Source organism: Xenopus laevis, chromosome 6S (genome assembly GCF_017654675.1).
Source record: "Xenopus laevis strain J_2021 chromosome 6S, Xenopus_laevis_v10.1, whole genome shotgun sequence".
Classification (NCBI taxonomy): domain Eukaryota; kingdom Metazoa; phylum Chordata; class Amphibia; order Anura; family Pipidae; genus Xenopus; species Xenopus laevis.
Window position 1 is genome coordinate 118,270,097 of NC_054382.1, and position 23,577 is coordinate 118,293,673.

At 41.5% G+C, this 23,577-nt stretch overlaps 1 protein-coding gene across 32 annotated transcripts in view; it reads left to right on the top strand.

Annotated features, from left to right (window-relative positions):
- LOC108719750 (regulating synaptic membrane exocytosis protein 2) overlaps window positions 1-23,577 on the top strand; it is a 358,076-nt gene that overhangs the window by 60,461 nt on the left and 274,038 nt on the right. For 23 of the 32 annotated variants that reach the window (XM_041567991.1, XM_041567957.1, XM_041567969.1 and 20 more), the window contains one exon: window positions 3,252-3,263. The exons of the other annotated variants lie outside the window; for them this stretch is intronic. In XM_041567991.1, the coding sequence (XP_041423925.1) occupies window positions 3,252-3,263 (12 nt within the window). The remainder of the gene's footprint in view (window positions 1-3,251; window positions 3,264-23,577) is intronic. 32 annotated transcript variants of the gene reach the window in all.

Sequence of the window (23,577 nt, forward strand, 5' to 3'; positions counted from 1 at the left end):
CAACAGCCATCTGTCCTTAGCCTGCATCCTCCAAACCCCACAATTCCCTGCACATGTGATTTCAATAAGGAAAGGAACATCACAGTGCAATGCATTGTGGGTTGTGTAGTTCCTACATGTCTGTAAGCTGTGGAGAAGTTATAATTTGTTTTAGTCCCTCCTTCCCTCCTTTCAAATAATGCAGAAAGAGAAGGACTGTTAAACAGCTGGATTTCAGCATAGAAAATGGCATTTATTCATACTTTTTGAAGAATCAGGTAACTGTGGGGTATATTAGGGGTTTCTGATGTTATGTGGGCCTCTTTATCAAATTTTGGTTTGGAAGCCGGAGTTCCCCTTTATGGTGACAGGTCACTCTCCCTTAAAAGCCGAAAATGCTAGCGGCATGGGAGGATCTAGCCTGAAGGCAGTCTCTCCCACTTAAAAGCCGCATAGCAGTTGGCGGGGGAGGATTTAGCTCACATTTTGAAACCAATGCACAGGAGTTTTTCATATAAATGTTATTAAGAAGAGAGGTAAGATACCTATTTTACTATGATTAAAGGTAAACAAGTTAGGGACCACCGTATGGGGTTTACCTTGACGCGGTATGGTGGCTTATCAATTTTATGATCATAATTTTGTAACTAAACAACCCTGTTTCAAAATTATATGCACTAGCATTTTTACTTGAATTACTGAGACAGGGAATTAGACTTTTTTGAAATTGGCCTCAGGTCTGCACCCACAACCATTCTTTTTTATTTATTTATTGCCCAATAGAACATGACATTTGTACTTTGATCTACCATTTCCCCCTAGGCGGAGCGAACTTTGTAACTCAGAAGAAACCCCTTTCACCAAGGCACAAAGATAGAAACGAGCTGTATGTAATGTAATGCACCGGGAGCTGGTGTTTAAGGGGGTTATTTACTGTGAACTGTGAATGCAAAAATCCCGAAAAATGTGTAAATTACTTTTATAAAATTGGACTTTTAAAAAATCACAATTTTTTGGGAATTTATTAAACCCCGAGGATGGAAAAGTCCCAATCAGAAAATCCGGCATCTCAGAACTGTCGATGCTGCATATAAGTCAATGGGAGAAGTCCCAATGATTTTTCGATGTGCGTTGGGTTTCGTGCAATACCCTAAAGTTTTCGGGCAAAAAAGCACAAGAAGTTTTCTGGTGAAAAATCTGAAAAAATCCTGAAATTCGGATATTTTCCTGCAAAGCAAATTTTTGGGAAAATGCAATAATATGCAAGCATATAAAACCCGATCAGATTTGATCGGAGTTGAGAAAATGTTGAGATGAAATTGGACTTTGATAAATAACCCCCTAAGTGTTACTATCACTTCTGTGAGTGAAAATGGTCAAAAAGGGAACTTTATGAATGAACAGGAGCCAAAGCCCCGGATGGAATTGAAAAGTCGGCACCACTTTGCCTAATGAGAAATCATGCCTGCGCTCGGGGTCAGCGAGAAATAACACTGTACTTAATATAGTCCTCTGAATAATTTCCAAACGGGGATATACTGTGCAGAATACGTCGTTTGGGATTTAATTCAATTAGCAGGTATATTAAATATCTCCCAAATCACAAGGTTCAACAAATTAGCGATTTTCTCTGACGTACACAGAACTGTTCTTGGCACTTGAGTTGCAGGAAGTCTGGCATCTGTTATGCAAATGTTATCCAAACGCTGTCGGCTCCTTCTGCCCTCCCTACTTATTGCTCTATTCCAGGCTTGCAATGAGCTCTGATCTTACAGAAACTTATTGGACTGTAAATATTTTAGTTTAATTTCTAATTAATAGACATAAGAGACTAACAATTACTGTAGTGGTTCCCAAACAGTGTGGTTTCCCCTCCCCCCTGGAGGGCCTTGCAGAGGCAGGGTTGGCTCAGTTTCAAGACCAGTTAGGGCCCAATATTTGGAGAATGGCTATTTGCTCTCCTGGATAACCCTAAAAGCCCAGATTGAAGCCTAGCTGATCATTTCCTATATTTGTAGCTCAAGGCAGGATCCTGAACAAGCCAATGAGAATAAAGCCACTTCTCATTCAACAAATCAGATACCTTTTATCTTAGGGGCAGATTTATTAAGGTTCGAATTGTAAATTCGAATTCTAATTTGAATTTTCGAGTTGGATTTTTGGTCAAAACTCACAAACTCGTGTTGGGAATAATCCGAATTCGAGATTTATCATACCTTGACCCTGGGAACAACTCGAATTAGACTATTTGCCACCTAAAACCTGCCGAGATCATGTAGAAGTCAATGGGAGAGGTCCAGTGACCCATTTGAAGATGTTATAAGCATTTCCTTCTTTTCAGAGAAAAAAACTCAATTCGAGTTTAGTCGAATACGATTTCAGGTATCTAATATTCGTTCGAGTTTTAGACATTCGAGTTTTTTCGTAAATAACCTCCCATTTGAGTTGTATGTTCGAATTTATTAGAGTAAAAAAAATCACATAAATTTGGAATTCGACCTGTGATAAACCTGCCCATAAATGTTATTTTTTCCCCTCTCTGTCTGAAACTGTACTTAAAGTGCATGTAAAGTCTAAAATAGAATAAGACTAAAAATGCTCTATTTTGTATACTAAATATAAACATGAACTTACAGCACCACAAGCCTAATCAAACAAATCATTTATGCTTTCAAAGTTGGCTACAGGGGGTCACCATCTTGTAACTTTGTTAAACATCTTTGCAAGACTAAGACTGTGCACATGCTCAGTGTGGTCTGGGCTGCTTAGGGATCGTCATAAACAAAGCTGCTTGAGTTCTGCATGGCTGGGAAGTAAGGCGGGGGCTCTCCCTGCTGTTCATAAGTATGATTGTTTCCCTGCTCAGCAGTTAGGGACCATCTGACAATTCCTATCCACAGCAGTAAATGAAGGGAGAATTTCACTGCATACATTCAGGTTTCTTATAAAAACGGTACACATTTTTTAATTAAAGTATATTGGAGATAGGTTTCTTTTTCATTAAAGAAAGTAAAAATGGGATTTTATTTTTTGCCTTTACATGCCCTTTAAAGTTTTCTCCAGGTCTTCAAAACCAGAGCAACCAATCAGCAGGTAGATTGTACTGGTCTGCTGTTTGAAAGCTGACATTAATTGGTTGCTGTGGGTTACTAGACCTCTTACATTGCCTTGACTCTTGCTTGTTCTTTTCTGCTTTGCATTATTAACATTTCTTCCTTTTTTGTCTCCTCTTCCTTTGATCTTCTCTCCTGCTTTCATGGATGTTGCTCCAGGAGGACAAAGTGGTTAGAATATTTTCTTACTCTTTTTGATATCTATGCATATGGGCATTTGTTAGACCATATATTTTCTACAAATATTTCACACTCCTGCATGACCATGAACATTCCATATATTTTATCATCGTAAATCTTTTTTTGTTGTAAGACCTGGTGGAAAGAAGACCACAGCCTTGGGAAGTTACATAGGCCAGCTAGAAATTTATTTTTAAGAAAATCATGAAAGGAATATGGAAATACATGGAGCTGTGAATTACACTTTATTTATTAAGGGATAGTGAGAATTGTAGTTTAGCTGCAGCTGGTAACCTTGGTATGGTGTTCCTGCTATAGACATTCTGTATGGTCCTTGCTAGTATTGTAAGCAATAGGGGCCTCAGAAGTTACCACCGAGCAGTTACCTTTCCACCTGTTAGCCAATCCAACACCACCGTAGACCTGTGGTTCCTAATCGGGCGCCGAGGTGGACGGTCACGTCGGGTAAGATGTAGTTTGAAGGCCTCTTTGCTTTCCTAGATACTTCTGGAAGACCTGTGGCTGAGTGACTGATACAGCAGTGGTTTTGTATATATATATATTTAAGCTTGTTATCAGGTAATGGGCTCTCTGACAATTGTTGGAACCAAAAAGGGGTCTTCAAAAAACAAAACAAAACCACATCCTTAAACTGAAGTCTTCACTTCCCATTGTTCCGATCATCTGAGTGGTTGGCTCGAATGAATGGAACAGTAGAAACAATGAATGAGTATGGCCACTCATGCAATGTCTATCCATAAGTCTGGTGCGCTAATTCCATGAATGGCCTCCTTTTGACCTTCTTCCTGGGTAACCATGAGCAAACTGAACAGTCTTTATGACTGTAGCTCTTGTCTAATGTATCTTAGCCAACACTCCTCTCTTACAGTTATTAAGCATTGTCTGTCCAGCCATTGTGGCCAAACTGTGCTCCTCAGCAGGGCTATATTTAACATATAGGCACCTGTGAGCCGGGACCCATGGTTCCAGCATGTGGAGGCAAATTCCTGCCCACCCACCACTGGAGACTTATATGAATATCTGGGAGGTGATGGGGAAAAGGATTGCTACGCAGAACATCTCTGCTATGGCTCAGCTCCCCCCAACCAGCATTTTGTATATGGCTTAAAGGGATTGCTCACCTTTACACTAAAGTGGAAGTATCGCAAAAATGAAAATTTAATATACTGAAATAAGAAACTTTCTAAATACAATCAATTAAATATTCTGCATGGTTTTTGAAATAAGCAAGTTCATCTTCACTATTCTTCTCTCAGCATCTGTTTCTCTTCATTCTCTCTTCATGCAGCAGTTGGGGGTCAGATAGTCAGATTGACAGTTAGATCAAATATATCTTATAGGAGAAGGAAAGTCGTCTTGCACTTGGGGGTGCCAAATGTTAGGCACCCCCAAGTTATTGTATTGACTTACCTGAAACCCCGGCCTGTTGCTCTTATCATCAGAAAACTGCACCGGCCCGGGGTTATACCAGTGAGCACCACGGATCGATCCTCTTCCGGCTTCTTCATTCTTCAAATTTCCCGGGGCAGATGCATGCGCAGTAGAACGAAATAGATGATTTTTTAGTTAAAGTTTGGCTTTTTGCTCTACTGCGCATGCGCAGCCACATGAAGAAAGAGGAAGACGGAAGAGGATCGCTCCGTGGTGCTCACTGGTATAACCCCGGGCCGGTGCAGTTTTCTGCTGATAGGAGCACAGGCCCGGGGGTTTCAGGTAAGTCAATACATTCACTTGGGGGTGCCTAACATTTGGCACCCCCAAGTGCATGAAGAATTTCTTTCTCCTTTATAAGGTGGCTCCTTTCCTAGTAGATGTATCAGAGCTCACTCAAATAACTGATTCCAGTGCAAACAAAATAACTGCCTTTTGCACAAATTCTGCATGTAGAGAGACATGATGTCTGGTGATTTTAAAAGAGTGAGCTCCAATACATCTTCTAGGCAAAAGCAGCCCCCTTTAAGATATATTGGATCTAACTGTCAAAGAATATCTGACACCCAACTGCTAAATGAAAACAGAATGAAGAGATACAGATGCTGAGAGAGGGATATTTAAGATAAACTTGATTATATCAGAAACTGTACAGAATTTGTAATTGATTGTATTTAGAAAGTTTCTTATTTCAGTATGCTGAAGCTTATATTAAATTTTCATTTTCACGATAGTTTACCTGTAACTATGAAGTAGAGAGTTATATTCTGAGAATGTTTGCAATTGGGTTTATTTTTTTTGTGGGTTTTGGGTTGTTTAACTTTTTATTCAACAGCTCTCCAGTTTGCCATTTCAGCAATGGGGTTGCTAGGGTCCAAATTATCCTAGTAACCATGCATTAATTTGAATCAATGAACAGGAGAGGCCCTGGTTAGAAAGATGATTAATAAAAAGTAGCAATAACAATAAATAAATAAATAAAATAAATATAATGTAGCCTTACAGAGCATTTGTTTTTAAGATGGGGTCAGTGACCCCCATTTGTAAGCTGGAAAGGGCCAGAAGAAGAAGGCAAATACTTCAAAACTATTAAAAAAAAAGTTGCTTATAATTAGCAATTCTATAACATACTAAAAGTTAACTTGAAGGTGAACTACCACTTTAGTGGAATGTTATTTGCATAAGTCACAGACACACACCCACATAGAAGGTTTTGCCATTGTTTTGACCAATTTCCGCATCTATCCAGTGCTCCCTCAGTAGGGAACTGCTTTACGTAACCTTTCAAGTATTAATCATTGTGAGATATAATAAAGGGGCGCGATGGAGTCCGGAGCAATATTGTGACACCCAACAAACCATAATTACACATTCTCGGGCGGCTCATGATTTATGGCTTTACCTGTGTTAATTATGACAAGATGTTCATACATCACTTGGATCTCCTGGAAATTGATTTTTTGGGGGGGACTATCAGTGAATAAATGATAAATTAACTTACTGGCCATATATTTTTCATGCACTGATGTGGAAAAATAGTCCCTTGTGGTTATGTGATTTAGGCGTATTCAAAGGGACACTCTCGGCACATAATTACCCCCTTTATCATAACAAGATCTTGTTTATATAATTTATATAATTTAACACAAAATTTATTGGTTTTGCTATGTGGTACATGGAGTGGCTTTTAGGTCATTTACTTTTTTTTAAATTTTTTTATAAATGTATAAAATTGCTCCCCGTAGCCTCATTTTAGAGCCATAAATGATGCTTTTAAACATCTGCTATTTAACTGTGTGGGAGGTGGCAGGTTTTGGGTGTAGTTTTCCAGGCAAAAGACTTGAAACCCACCCTTTGTCCCTTGTACGCCTTAGAAATTCATATAGTCATATAGCATGTAAGTTCAATGTATCTGTTTGCTTTGCCTTAGCTGAGCCTCCTTATATCTTTTTTTATTCTTGTTGGTAGTATATGTATGTACAATGTTAGAGACATGGACTAGGTGGGATTCCAAGGTCAGTTTAGCCCTTAATTGGTGTGACCAAAACGGAATGTCCTATTGTGACGTCACCTGTTGCTGCCTTTAAAGGAGAACTAAAACCCCCGTGATGCCCCACTGGCCTCTCTCCCTGCCTCCCCCCTGCACAGTCTTAACCCAGAATTCTGTCCCTTCTTGAAATAGTGACCGCACATGCAGAGTGAGCGCAGCGGAGCTCACAGGTACCATCTTCTTCTCTTCGGTAATCTTGAAGTGAGAGGCGTAATGGCACATGCACAGTCGAAGCAATCTTCTAGTTTGCGACAACTGTGCATGTGCTGAAAGAGACAAAAATTGCAGAAGGGGAGGAAGAAGACACGAAGATTACCGAATAGAAGAAGATATCGTCCGTGAGCTCCGCTGCACTCACTCTGCTTGTGCGGTCGCTATTTCTAGAGGGGACAGAATTCTGTGCAGGGGGAGGCAGGGAGGGGGGCCACTGGGGACTTAACATTGCGGGGGTTTTAGTTCTCCTTTAACAAAAAGGAGTGTTGCCTGTGTCCCACTGTAAGCCTCAGCCCCCTGCCCCATTCTAATATAGTAAGTTAGGTTGAAAAAAAGACAAAAGTAGTGCTACACAAACACTCTCACCGCTTTTTGTAGTGTCGGGTTCCGTCCGTGACTCTGTCTGTCTGCCCAGGTCTAATCCATATACATTAAGATATTTCAGCAGCACTCCGATTTTGGTGAAAAAGCTAAGCGACATTTCGAGCTTATACAGCCCTTTATCAAGCTTGATTAAGGGCTGGATAAGCTCGAAACTTGGCTTAGCTTGAGGCACGAATAAATTTACACTTTTTTCGCCAAAATCGGAGTGTTGCTGTAATATCTTCTTGTGTTAGTTTGAAAAAAAGACACACGTCCATCAAGTTCAACGTTTTTAGACTGTATATATAACCTGCCTAACTGCCAGTTGATCCAGAGGAAGGGGAAAAAAAACCATCTGAACATCTGAAGCCTCTCCAATTTGCCTCATATGGGGAAAAATTTCCTTCCTGACTCCAAAATGGCAATGGGACCAGTCCCTGGATCAACTTGTACTATGAGCTATTTCCCATAACCCTGTATTCCCTCACTTGCTAAACACCATCCAACCCCTTCTTAAAGCTATCTAATGTATCAGCCTGTACCACTGATTCAGGGAGACAATTCCACATCTTCACAGTTCTCACTTGAACAAACCCCTTCCCAATATTTAGGTCGGAATTAGTGATTGGGCCTGGGCCGACCTTGTGCGCTTGCGGGTGGCTTCGGACTTCCGGATTTGTCTTTTATAGACACTGCGCCTGCTTGCCCCACCCCTTTTTTGACATCATTGGTTGGGCAGGTCTATAAAAGCAACCCGGAAGCGCGGATACGGGCACGGGCTAAGGGAGGGTGGGTTAGGGTCGGTGCAGTCAGGGAAATTCCGACCTGCACATCACTAGGCAGAACATCTTTTTTTCTAATTGGAATGGGTAATCTTGCGTCAGTTGGACCTAAAGCTGAAGGGTAAAGCAGCTAACAAGCCCCCTTGGCATTTAATCGTTGCAAGAATGCCTTAATGGTCACTATATTATTTTTGTGCAGATTTGCTTTGCTTACCAGTCTCAGCTCAGTAACTCCACAAATAAAGGCACTACAGTAGAACCCCCATTTTACATTTTTCAGGGGACCTGAAAAAAATGGTGTAAAATCCAGGATTATGTAAAACCAGGGAAATTTATTATACATGATATATAGGTGGGACCACAAAACAACAATGTAAAATGAGGGGAAACTTAGAATCAGGTGATGTAAAATGGGGGTTCCACTGTATTTACACGTGTGTTCCTAAAACGTAACTGTATGTGTGCATCATATTTTCAGCCAACACATGCCTGTCCTATAAGTCTGTTGTTATTACTTGTATTCTGGGCCTCATTTACTGTTACTCATTTACCTCTTCGGGATTTTTCCCATATTCCACCCATCCCATTCTAACTCCTGCCTACTACACATCCAATAGACTGCAAGGCTGAGCCCTGTCTCACTCAGGGAATTCAGAAAATACTCATTAATCATCATCTCCCACTTGAGTTGCCTCACTTCCTTGTAGGTGATTTCACTTCTGCTGCGTTGAGTGTCAGAACCAGAGATTAAAAAAAAGGGATTAGCAAATAATGATTTCACATGCAATAAAATGTATAGATAATTTGAGACTGTTTGTTAATCTCATGCAAGTTTCATGAGTGTCGTCATAGGCATCACTCAGTTGGGGTGCATACTTTCATATACATGCCCTCAGCCCCCCCATTTGTGACATTGGCATGATTACTATATAGTGATGTGCGAATTTGTCCCGTTTCGATACGCCACGAAATTCGCAAATTTCCCATGAAATTCGCAAAATGGGTGAAAAATTTCGAAACACGAATTTTGACGCCGGCGACAATTTCGATGCCAGCGACATTTGATGCACATCAGTCAATGGGCGTCCGTTTAATTGTCGCTGGCGTCTGAACTTTTGACACCGACGAATTTTCGCTGCAAATTTGCAAATTTATTTGCGGTGGCGAAACATGAAAATTTGCCACGAATTTGCGCCTGGCGAATAAATTCGCCCATCACTACTACTATACATTAGTGGGGTGCTGGCATAACTAGACATTACCAGGCACCACAGCAAGTTTAGTTTAGGACTCCCCTAAACTTAGTTATTGAGATATTTTCATATTTTTCATATACATATATTGAAACTCAAATGGGTCCCCTATTCCTTGGGTGGGTTCTGGTAAATGTGAGAGAGACTACTGTGTAGATGCCATAGACAGTCACTATTTATGAGTTTGTCTGGGGATTTTGGGGTCTCTGTGTACTTGAAATGCCAGGGCTGATTCTGAATCTCAGTCCAGATATGCCCTGGATACAATATGCAAAGAAAGACCTGACTTTAATTTCCATAGCAGAGCTACAGGCACACTAATTACTCCATTATTAGTGATAGGCAGAAAATTCATTATTATCATGTGGCCTTTGTGAGTGTGCAGATTTGTGCCCCTTTTCTACATGTATCACCGCACCTGCTGATTTCTAGTGTGAATCAGTATTTTTGAATTTCTAGTTATGAGCCAAGGGGGGCCTGGTAAATATAGGAATCCTGAAAGCCATCTATAGGGCAAAGTGCAAAAAAAACCAAAAGTAAACCTTCATGTTTGCACCCTGCCCATGCATAGCTCCTGTAGGAACATGTCTTTGTGCTACACAATGGGGTGCAGACATAGAGACGTAACTATAGAGGAAGCTGACCGCCTGCAGGGGGCCCCAGGTGGTATATACTGTACATATATGAGGCCCTAATAAATATACCAATAAATATCGGTAAAACCGTTCAATCTCTAGACCTTTTGAGAGAAATATATTGCTGAGTGGCCCAGTAATACCTAGTTACACCACTGTGCAGAGACCTCAGATGAATACAGTGCTACCTATGTTCAACAACACTGTATTCCCAAGGGGCGAGCTGGGGATAGTGTGGGCACACCGTAGTTTGTCCATCATTAAGTTGCGCAAGCCAGCAGACACAAGATTCTACAGATCCCTATAATTACCCCTTACAGGCAGTTAGTACAGTCTTGCAGCACCCAGTGCAAGTCACAAGTGATCAAATCCCTTTCTGCCAGTGCTCTGTATATGAGAACTAAGGGGTGTTATTTTGCACCCATTACTTCCCCAGTACTTGTGGCTAGTGATTGGTGAATTTCTCCTGTTTCGCCAAAAAATTTGCGAATTTTCTGCAAAATTCACAAAATGGCGAAAAAATTCAAGAAAATGTACGTGAATTTTCTCGGGAGTTTCATGAGTTTATTCGTCGTGAAATAAATATATTTATATATTATATATCTGTTATCCAGAATGCTCGGGACCTGGGGTCTTCCGGATAACGGATCTTTCCGTGATTTGGGTCTTCATGCCTTAAGTCTACTAGAAATTAATTTAAACATTAAATAAACCCTATAGGCTGGTTTTGCTTCCAATAAGGATTAATAATATCTTAGTTGGGATCAAGTACAAGCTACTGTTTTATTATTACAGAGAAAAAGGAAATCTTTTTTAAAAATTTAGATTATTTGGATAAAATGGAGTCTATGGGAGACAGCCATTCCATAATTCGGAGCTTTCTGGATATCGGGTTTTCCGGATAAGGGATCCTATACCTGTGTGTGTATATATATATATATATATATATATATATATATATATATATATATATATATATATATATATATATATATATATTACACATATGCACGTAGCAATTGATTTTGTGCAGTGGTGCTGAATGTAATGTAGCCCTGAAAGATATGACAGGGCTAATTAATAGAGCATTTAAGATAAATGCATTTCCAATGAAAAGAGTTGAACATCTGTTGTGATGTATTTTTTTTGCCGGGCGCAGTCTCAGGTGAGAGCCAAAGTGCCCAGACGCCACAAGAAATCCCTCATCAGCGTCTCGTGGCAGCTCAATATTCACACTCCGCTTGGCCGGGAAGCATAATTAATGTAAATGAGCATCCCTTATTGAAAAAAGGCAAAAAGTGAAATGGTTTTTCAGGCTTAATCATTTATATGCTTAAAGTTGTATGGATTAAATTAGAAATCAATAAGCTCGTTAGGGAAAAGCCGCTATTGATTGCCGGGTTTCTTGTTACTTCCTGCAGAAGATGCTGTGTGCTGAAATCCCAGGCACTTTATCCTAATAAATCATTGGGGAAATTGGAAGCTTCAAAGTTCAAGGGACCACAATGGGCTCCTAGTAAATCTATTGGGATGGTGTTTGTGGATTAGAAGCAGTGTGGGGTTAGTAAAGAGGGGGGACAAGGCATGTCTGGGGTCTCCTTGTGAGTGAGAATTCAATAAATCTGGGGTATTCTGTGGCCTAACCCAACCCTAAACCTGTTCCTGGCAAGTGTGTTCCCTGCCATTTTGCTATTTAATGGAGACCGTCCCATTGTGTTGTTGGTTGGGTACCTCCTCTATTGATCCAGTGGCTAGAGGTTTTGAGACTTTTAAGTCAAATCTCCTTTAAAAAGATAAGACGTTGTCTGTCCAACTGGACCTGCATGCCAACAAATTTTATGACCACACCCCCCCAACGCTTAAAGGGGTAGTTCACCCCTAAGATAACTTCTAGTATGTTATAAAATGGTCAATTCTTAAAAAAATTTCAGTTGGTCTTCATTTTTTATTTTGTGTAGTTTTTGAACGATTTGCTTTCTTTTTCTGACTTTTTCCAGCTTTTAAGTGGGGGTCACCGACCCTGCAGCTAAAAAAAAATATTGTTATTGTTACTATTTATTACTTATCATTCTATTCAGGCCCTTTCCTATTTATATTCTAGTCTCTCTTTCAAATGACTGCCTGTTTGTAATTGAGACCCCAGCCTAGTAATTGAGACCCTATCACCAATATAGGTGTTGAAATGCCAAACTAGAGAGATGAGTTGCGATTATTTGAATCAAAAATAATAAAAATAAAATGAAGACCAATTGCAAATCGTCTCAGAATATCACTCTCTACAACATATTTAATGTTGATTTTAAAGTGAACAACCCATTTAAGAGCTCTACTGACCTCTTTTGGTGACATCAACCTTGTTTTATAATCTGGCCCCTGAGTATGAATAGAGAATAGCTGGCGCATTATATGGAAAGAGCACTGGAATCACAAGATGCCTTTTTTCTCCAGTTACTAAGCTTGTTTGTGCCATCAACACAGGTTTAATACATTGTGCTCTGACATCACAGCTAATGTGCAGTGCCCTGGCCCCTGGATTTACTATACTTTCAGGGCTTCCTATGCAAGTAACTGACTGGTTTATAGTAGCTGGCTGGTTTATCCTTGGACTGTGGGGGTGCAGTGTAAATGGGCAGATTGGCTCACCCAAATTAGAGCCGGACCAAGAGATACAGGTTTCCAAGTCCAAGTGCTGCTGCTATGAACCTATTACCACCCAGTCATTCTGCACCAGCAACCACTCCCCCAGTTTTCCATGCAACTGTAGTTGACTTTAAATAATGGAAGTGGCCAGATACATTGCTGGAGAGCAGTTGCCTGGTTATATTTTTCATACAATTCTGCATTGCTTAAAACCACTGGAAAGTTTGTTTACAATGGTTGTGTATGGCCATAAGATGTCCATACATGGTCCAATAAAGGAGGTTGAGTTGGCCATTATTGGACCATGTTTGACCATGTCATTGAGCAGCGTAATGGCTTGTGTATGGAGCCAGAAGAATGATATGGAACACATTGTGCCATTGACTGGTCTGTATGGGCCCTCCATCTAATCTGGTGGACGAAAATCTGCCCCCCTCACCAAAGCAGCAAGCCTAACCATATACGGGCAGATGCCTTCACAAGAAACCTGAGATGAAATAGCTTGCACTGTCTTCATTTTATATTAAATATACCTCAAATTATATTAAATTCTGCACAACAAACACAATTTATTTAAAGGGCATGCAAAGTCTAAAATAGAATAAGGCTAGAAATGCTGTATTTTGTATACTAAATATAAACATGAACTTACTGCACCACAAGCCTAATCAAAAAATTATTTATGCTTTCAAAGTTGGCTACAGGGGGTCACCATCTTCAGAGACGGAACTAGGTGGGGGCGGGCCCTGGTGCGAGCCATGCAGCCGGGCCCCGCCCCCACCCTCTTCCGTGCGGCGCTGCAGTGGGCGCATGGGGCGCATGACTGCCGGGGGGCCCTGCAGGGGTGTGGGCCCTGGCCCAATTGCACCCCCTGCTCCCCCGGTACTTACGCCACTGACCATCTTGTAACTTTGTTAAACATCTTTGCAAGACTAAGACTGTGCATATGCTCAGTGTGGTCTGGGCTGCTTAGGGATCATCATAAACAAAGCTGCTTGAGTTCTGCATGGTTGGGAAGTAAGGCGGGGGCTCCCCCTGCTGTTCATAAGTATGATTGTTTCCCTGCTCAGCAGTTAGGGACCATCTGACAATTCCTATCCACAGCAGTAAATGAAGGGAGAATTTCACTGTATACAGTCAGATTTCTTATAAAAACGTTACACATTTTTTAATTAAAGTATATTGGAGATAGGTTTCTTTTTCATTAAAGAAAGTAAAAATGGGATTTTATTTTTTGCCTTTACTTGTCCTTTAAGTGGTTGAACATCTACCTTCTAGTATCTCCTTTGTTCTTTCATTCCTTTGTATATGGGTGCCCCATTGCCTACACTCACCCTCTTTCTTCTGCTTCTGCTCATTTGTATCCATATTACCCTACCCACCTGTTCTCTTTTACTCCTGAGAATGGGGAAAGGTGCAGCCAACGCCTGGAGCCAATCTCTTGCTTTAATTAATATAGACAATTGATTGCTTTGCTTAAGCACCACGTACGCCTTCTGCCAAGTGGCTTCAGTCTGCCAGCGTCCTGCCCTTTGTTATACATCCAAGCTTAAACTGCAAGAAAAACTTAATGGGTATGATTTGTAAAGGAAATATCTGCGCTTGGGTATTGGGGCTATTTGTAAGACTATTATTGGTTTATGTACTGTATGTACAGATATTACAGTTGCCATTTCAGATTATAGTAGGACCTATATTAAATAGAGGGGGGTTCAGCAGTACATAGGGTATAATAAGTTTTGTAACTCCAGCATCTAACATAAATTCTAAAGCAACAGCACCCCTAGTGGGCAGAAGTGGAACTACTGTACTTATGTCTGTGGAGGATGTCTCTATCTGGGGCATGTATGCATGGTTGGCTTATGGTGGTTAGGTGGGGCAGTGATTAGAATGGCTTCAGTTGTTTTATGACTTGGTTATAGTGGAACTAAAGAGAATGCATCCCTTGGAAGCCACTTGTTATCCAGCAGGGGGACGCCATGGAGGATATTGCCGAGAATTCAGGTAGAAGATTTGTTTTGTTTGTTTGTACTTTTAGCATCTCTGCAGATTAGAAATGATTTTGTTATTGGTTTTCTTTATATTGTCTATAGACGGATCACTCCCTCAAGGACAGACAGATTGAAAAATGGCCGTCAATTCAAGTGTCTGATGTTTGTGATCGTATTTGCTAAATTTATTTTAGAATCTGTGTTTTTTTGGTGTATGGGGTGAAAGCTACACAGCCTTCTGTTACCAAGAGCTTGAAATATACTTAATGCTACAAACCTTATATGCCATTTCTGCTATTGCACTGCTTCAACTCCCAGAACTCCCTCTAGCTCACTGCACATTATGGGATGGACTACCTGCAGCCTTCCAGATGTTGTTGAAATGTAGTCACTTCCCAGTGTCTTTTATCACATTTTCTACTATAGGCACCATCTCTCCCTACTATACCTGCTATCCCACAGCCACTCTCCCTTCCCAGAGACTATTATCCCACTGTTACTATAGGCACCATCTCTCCCTACTATACCTGCTATCCCACAGCCACTCTCCCTTCCCAGAGACTATTATCCCACTGCTACTATAGGCACCATCTCTCCCTACTATACCTATAGTAGGGAGAGATGGTGCCTATAGTAGCAGTGGGATAATAGTCTCTGGGAAGGGAGAGTGGCTGTGGGATAGCAGGTATAGTAGGGAGAGATGGTGCCTATAGTAACAGTGGGATAATAGTCTCTGGGAAGGGAGAGTGGCTGTGGGATAGCAGGTATAGTAAAGTACTCTACACTTTATGGAAATATAGCTACCACACCTCCACCCCTACAGACTCTCTCTCTCCCTACTATACCTGCTATCCCACAGTCACACTCCCTTCCCAGAGACTATTATCCACTGTTACTATAGGCACCATCTCTCCCTACTATACCTGCTATCCCACAGTCACACTCCCTTCCCAGACACTATTATCCCACTGTTACTATAGGCACCATCTCTCCCTACTATACCTGCTATCCCACAGTCACACTCCCTTCCCAGAGACTATTATCCCACTGTTACTATAGGCACCATCTCTCCCTACTATACCTGCTATCCCACAGTCACACTCCCTTCCCAGAGACTATTATCCCACTGTTACTATAGGCACCATCTCTCCCTACTATACCTGCAATCCCACAGTCACACTCCCTTCCCAGAGACTATTATCCACTGTTACTATAGGCACCATCTCTCCCTACTATACCTGCTATCCCACAGTCACACTCCCTTCCCAGAGACTATTATCCCACTGTTACTATAGGCACCGTCTCTCCCTACTATACCTGCTATCCCACAGTCACACTCCCTTCCCAGAGTCTATTATCCACTGTTACTATAGGCACCATCTCTCCCTACTATACCTGCTATCCCCATGAAAAATGTAGTATAGTACATTATATAGTCTGTGGTTATAGTTGTGTTAGTATATTTAGTGCACAGCAAGCTATTCTGCAGTTTAATTACGTTATTTAAATGAGTGTATGTAGAACACATTCCGTTCTCTAGAACTGTACTGCTCACAGTTGTTTCATAGCAACAATCCTGATAGCATTTCATTGCAAATTCTATGGTGACAGTGATCACCCATATCTTGCTTTCCATTTCCCATTATTTATTGAGCTCACCTCTCTGACGAAATCTCTTCGGGCAGCAGGAACAGGCTATAATTGTACCCAGCAGCTGCTATGAGGAGTACAGTTATGTACAGTATATGTAAGTGTAATCCTGGAAGAAGACCCCAGTCATTAAAGCGCATGTAAAGTCTAAAATAGAATAAGGCTAGAAATATAAACATGAACTTACTGCACCACAAGCCTAATCAAACAAACAATTTATGCTTTCAAAGTTGGCTACAGGGAGTCATTATCTTGTAACTTTGTTAAACATCTTTGCAAGACTAAGACTGTGCACATGCTCAGTGTGGTCTGGGCTGCTTAGGGATCGTCATAAACAAAGCTTCTTGAGTTCTGCATGGCTGGGAAGTAAGGCGGGGGCTCCCCCTGCTGTTCATAAGTATGATTGTTTCCCTGCTCAGCAGTTAGGGACCATCTGACAATTCCTATCCACAGCAGTAAATGAAGGGAGAATTTCACTGCATACAGTCAGGTTTCTTATAAAAACGGTACACATTTTTTAATTAAAGTATATTGGAGATTTTTTTTCATTAAAGAAAGTAAAAATGGGATTTTATTTTTTTGCCTTTACATGTCCTTTAAGAAGCAGCCATTGTAAGGGGTAGAACCTGTAATAGTTGCTTTAGTTGGATAAATGATTTAGTTTTGGGTATCTGAGGTACTGGATTACCACCCAGGAGTGTTATTGTGCTGCAGGGACAATGGGTGTTTAGTGGCCCCTCAGCCTGGCACATTGTGGCCCCTGATAGATTATATACTGTTCTTCTGGAATAAGGGATAAATCATATTTAAATTTCTATATAGATAAATAACCTAGTTCCAGTTGTGATGATAAAGCAATGGATCACTGTTAAGACTTCACTTTAGCACCCACTTTCCTCCATTGTGATTAGAACCCTGGGTCTGTCTGTGCTGCCAACATTTTAACCCTTTGACATGTGGAGCAGATGAACTGAAACTCAGTTACACCTATAATGCATAAGTTCTTTTGTGCAGGAAACAGTGAAGAACATGAACAAAATGGTGCAAAATTGGGGCCCATGGCAGGTCCAGACTGACTCCAGAGGAGATGCTGTAAACTGCTATAGGCTGGTGCATTTTATTGGGCTTTTAAATCAGGGTCTTTGAATTAAAAGAAGATATTCTTTTCGCAAAATCAAAAGGTATTCCCTCTATTATATAATTTTCCACCAGAGGGAGCTTGTGTATTAAATATGTGTAAGGAGCAACTTCTGCTACAGTTTGCGCCTGTACAAATTCTAATCATACATATCCTGGGATTGTTTCATGTTCTTTCATTAGGTTAGTGTTGCGAGTTATTGACTGCTAATACAGTAGCATCACTTCTCTATAATGCAGTGATATTCTGCTGATTTACAGTACTGGATCTCATGCTTAGAGCAATTGACTCCGGAGGTATAAGGGTGTTACTTATGCTGCCAGAGATAAAATGGCAGGTACAGGAATGGGATCCGTTATTCAGAAACCCATTATCCAGAAAGCTTACTGAAAGGTTGTCTTCCATAGATTCCATTTTTATCAAAATAATCCAAATTTTTAAAAATGATTTCCTTTTTCTCTGTAATAATAAAACAGTAGCTTTTACTTGATCCCAACTAAGATATAATTAATCATTATTGGAAGCAAAACCAGCCTGTTGGGTTTCTTTCATGTTTACATGATTTTCTAGTAGACTTAAGGCATGAAGATCCAAATTACGGAAAGATCCATTATCCGGAAACTCAGGTCCCGAGGTTTCTGCATAACAGGTCCGATACCTACATATAAATCTTGTTCATGAATGCAATAAAAATATAGGGGCTAGCTAAATCAGCATTGTCGTTTAGCGTGTCTACAGCTTTGCTTACGTGGAAAGAAATAGTCATGGGAAAGTGAAATTTAGTTCCAACCACCACTAGAGGGTACAGCAGGTCCAAGGATGAAACACAGTAGCAGATTGTATTGCTGAACAAATGTCTATTCAAGAATGGGGAATGCACAGGGCAAAGAACATATATATATATATATATATTTCCCCCCCCCCCTTTTTTTTTCTTTTAATTCCTTCTAAAATTGAGAAGTACATCTGCTTAACTGCATGTACAAGTTTATATTTTTACACGAATAGAACCCAAAATATAGCACCATTCCAGCCCAGCATTAATTATATAGAATAACGATATAGACAAAAGAGTAGTACATTCCCAATGGGGTTAAATTCGATGCAGTATTGCTTCTCTGCACTTGAGTTGGAGCTGCCCTGTGGCTCTGCTCAGCTCCACACCTAGACAATTAAAAAAAAAGGAATAAAGCACAATAATTGTGACTATTAGAGTTGCTGATACAAATAATGGTTTCTGTGGAGCCAAGCTGTATGTCAGCTTTCAGTCATTCCTTATTGTAATACTGGACACACACAGCCAGGAAGGGATTTTGGTCAGTCCAACAGACATTCAGGACTGAGTCATGAAGTTGACCTGATCTAATATATTTCTCAGCAGAAGCCCCACCCCTGAGGATCATATAGTGTGGAAGATATTATATGAAATAGTGATGCATAACTGGGTGCCTTGCTGAGTTTCACAAGGCCCTAATCTGATCTCAAGCTCTGCCCCTGGATCATCGGATGACTGGTAGAATGTGGAGCTTCTGCTCTGGCTCTGAGAAATGGAACAATCAGTAGGGATGTCGCGGACTGTTGCCCGCAAACTAATTTGCGCGAACATCGGCCGTTCGCGTCCGCCGAATGTTCGCGAACATCGCGCGACGTTCGCCAATTTGGGTTCGCCTTAGCTGGCGCTTATTTTTGCCCTCTCACCCCAGACCAGCAGATACATGGCAGCCAATCAGGAAGCTCTCCCTCCTGGACCACCCCCACACCCCCTGGACCACTCCCCTTCCATATATAAACTGAAGCCCTGCAGCGTTTTTTCATTCTGCCTGTGTGTGCTTGGAAGAGCTAGTGTAGGGAGAGAGCTGTTTAGTGATTTGAGGGACAGTTGATAGTAACTTTGCTGGCTAGTAATCTACTTGATACTGCTCTGTATTGTAGGGACAGAACTCTGCAGGGATTTGAGGGACAGTGAGTTTAGGTTAGGTAGCTTTGCTGACTAGTAATCTACCTTCTACTGCAGTGCTCTGTATGTAGCTGCTGTGGGCACTGCTTCTGATCTCATCTGCTGACTGCTGTAATAACCCAATAGTCCTTGTAAGGACTGCTTTTATTTTCTTTTTTGTTTTTTTACTTTGCTAGTTGCTACTATAAGAGCCCAGTGCTATTAGTCTAGCTGTGTTGGGGAGTGGGACTGGTGTGCTGCTCCTCCTAGTAGTTCAGAGTCAAAATTGTTACAAAGTATCTTATTTTCACCTGTTAGCTGTTCTGAGCTCTCTGCCAAAAGCTAATTAAGTTGGAAACTGGTTTTTTTTCTGGCTGTTCAGTGCAGAGAAAAGAGGGACTGGTGTGCTGCTCCTCCTAGTAGTTCACCACCACCAGCACCAACCAGAGTCAAAATTGTTACAAAGTATCTTATTTGCACCTGTTAGCTGTTCTGAGCTCTCTGCCAAAAGCCAATTAAGTTAGAACCTGTTTTTTTTCTGGCTGTTCAGTGCAGAGAAAAGAGGGACTTTCCAGTACAAAAGAGGGACAGGGGGTTGAGTGGTCAAAAGAGGGACAGTTGGGAGGTATGCAAGTGCCACCTAGCTGTGTGAGCTTTTTCACATTCTGTCTAAATAACAATAATAATTCCGTGTCCGTAAACATCACCTGAGTGATGTTTTTACAGCAGCAATAATATATTCCGTATCCACTACTGTATACATTGCCCTTGCAGGCATTGTTTGCCCAGTCTTTAACCAAGTGCCACCTAGCTGTGTGAGCTTTTTCACATTCCGTGTCCAGAAACATCACCTGAGTGACGTAGTGTGATTTCTGCCCTTTACAGCACAAAACGCAGCGCTGTGTCAACAATGTATTTTTCAGATACATTTTTGCCCTTGATCCCCCTCTGGCATGCCACTGTCCAGGTCGTTGCACCCTTTAAACAACTTTAAAATCATTTTTCTGGCCAGAAATGTCTTTTCTAGCTTTTAAAATTCGCCTTTCCATTGAAGTCTATGGGGTTCGCGACGTTCGCGAACTGTTCGCATTTTTGGACGCAAGTTTGCGAATATGTTCGCGAACATTTTTTCCGCCGTTCACTACATCCCTAACGATCAGCCATGAGTTCCATAGCTTTGGCTAAATGACTTTTTCTCTACCAGTGCCAGGGCTCATTGGAGACCGTAGGCATGACGGTGATGGATGCACAGCCTGACAAGTGTATAATATTAAAGGAAGGGTGTTGTACCTTTAAGATGAGAGAGAGTTTGATGCGTCCCAGTTCCTCACAGTTAAACAGAGGAGAGGGGGGTATATCTATTAATGGCATAATAACAAGCCTTGCTTGTTACTGAGTGCAATTACAGGGTATTTTTAGTCTTTTCCTGTCATGTGGAGTTTGTATAACTTTCTCTCTCCTTCTGTCTCTGTGGCCTTCCCTGGCAGAGTGACGTCACAAGTGACAGGGAATGAATAGTAGCCATGGGAATAGATGCTGTTGAAAGCAGTGTCTGTATTGCTTTGCTATTCTCTGCACTGCTTGTTCTGACTACATGCCCTATGGCGTTGATGTAGCAGTAAGTCAACAGTACACCAGCTAAGACCCCAGGCAGGCCCCAGTACTATCACTGCTCAGGCACCAGTTAGACTCGCCTTCTGCCCTGTTGCTAGTGCAGTGACAGCTCTTGGACTGCTGTTGTAAGGCTAATGTGAAACAAAGCAACAACTTACTTGGACTTCTTGTACTACAGGTTATTGGAGCTAGTGCAGCTTGCCTAGAGTGATCAATGTGGGGTAGTGTAACAAGTCTTGCAACATTTGCACTAGGTCTAGTAACCCCTAGCAACCAATCCATAAATTCTACCCTGGCTGAAACCAGGTCTGTCCTGCAGGCACAATAACAATCTGCTTAAATCACTTCCATCCAGCATTACTGTGACGTCACTCCCTGCAACTTTCATTCCATAGAGGGCTGCTGCCTCTTGCCTAGATACCTGGGACAGGAGGCAATCAGATTATTAAACACCATTCAGAATTACATCATCACCAGTCACTTGTTTGGGGAATAGGGCTTCAGATCTAGAAACAAGAAACTCATGCTGAATTCAATTCAGAGACAGAGACGTTCCCTCCATAGCTGTCTTTTTTCTGGAAGTATGGCCGGTGGGGAGAGGGTAGAACTATTTCATGCTAATATTTACACACTGCATAGTGCAATTGTCACTGTTTTGATTTCCAGCTCACCAAGTAGCAGTACTCTGAGAATTGCCCCTTTATTGCTTGTACGGTACTTGACTTCATCGTTCATCACATGAACCCTAGCAGGTCCTTTGAGTGTATGGTAATTGCCTGGTCTCTGATGTACTTGCAGGTCCTCAGGCCTCTATGGTAATTGCCAGGACTTTGCTGTCACACATTCAGGTCCATTGGCTTAAATGGTAATCGCATCCCTCCCAATTGTCCCGTTTTCAGAGGGACAGTCCCTCTTTTGACAGCTCAACCCGCAGTCCCTCGTTTGTATTGGAAAGTCCCAATTTTTTCTGCGCTGAACAGCCAGAAAAATATACAATGTTTCTAACTTAATTGGCTTTTGACAGAGAGCCCAGAACAGCCAGAGCAGCAGATAGGATACTTTTGTAACAGTTTTGAGATAAGAAAATAAGTAATTGTAACAATTTAAGATAACCGGTCCCTTGGGCAATTCACCTTCATTATTATTAACTGTAATAACTGGAAAAAAAACACAGAAATATGTTCAAACTTTCATAACCTGCCAAAGTTTGTAAAATGAACATGGTAATTAGGGGGTGTGGCCACAAAAATGGGCGTCAATGGAAAAGAGCGTTGCAGCTCGAAACATGTCGTGTGGCGAATAAAGGGCACTTTAGCAACAGCTTTCTGCACTTCTTGGTATCATTAACTGAAACGTCTTTCTCTGATTATATGTTCTGGATGGGAGCAAGGGTGGAAGATACCTGAATATTAAACTACTAAAGGGCTTCACTGCACCAGTTCAAAGACTGGGTTAAAGAATATGTCGGACAAAAATACCATTTTTGTAGAAGGGGGAGGGCATTTTCTTGTAGCGTAATAATATAGCTTGTTGGTATTTGATATATTAATCATAAGCGAATGGGTACCATTGGGTTGGTCTAATCTCCCTGCCTAATGCCAGTGCTGCAAAATCCCTTTATACGATCAGAATGCAACTGTTTGTTTGTTTGTTTTTTATTTACTGCAATTATAAAGTATTATAAACAGCAGTTTGAATAGCAGATAATATTTTCTTGGAACTACTATGATAAATAATTAAAGGGATATTGTCATTTCCAAAACACATCAGTTAATAGTGCTGCTCCAGCAGAATTCTGCACTGAAATCCATTTCTCAAAAGAGCAAACAGATTTTTTTATATTCAATTTTGAAATCTGACATGGGGCTAGACATTTTGCCAGTTTCCCAGCTGCCCCTGGTCATGTGACTTGTGCCTGCACTTTAGGATGGAATTACTTTTGGCAGGCTGTTATTTCTCCTACTTAATGTAACTGAATGTGTCTCATTGGGACTTGGCTTTTACTATTGAGTGTTGTTCTTCCAGGCAGCTGTTATCTTGTGTTAGGGAGCTGCTATCTAGTTACCTTCCCATTGTTCTGTTGTTAAGGTGGCCATACACGGGCCGATAAAAGCTGCCGACAGACTGTGTCGGCAGCTTATTGGCCCGTGTATGGGGGCCCCCGACGGGCTTCCCCGATCGAGATCTGGCCGAAAGTCGGCCAGATCTCGATCGGATGGGACAGAAAATCCCGTCGGATCGCGGCCGCATCTGTTCGTTGATGCGGTCCCGCGATCCGACCGCCCGTTTACCGAATGCTAGGATCCGATCGTTGGGCCCTAGGGCCCACGATCGGATCTGCCCGATATTGCCCACCTCAAGGTGGGCATATCGGAGGGAGATCCGCTCGTTTGGCAACATCGCCAAACGAGCGGATCTATCCATGTATGGCCACCTTTAGGCTGCTGCCTGGGGGGGAAGGGAGGGGTGATATCACTCCATCTTGCAGTACAGCAGTAAAGAGTGATTGAAGTTTATCAGAGCACAAGTCACGTGACTGGGGGCAGCTGGGAAACTGACAATATGTCTAGCCCCATGTCAGATTTCAA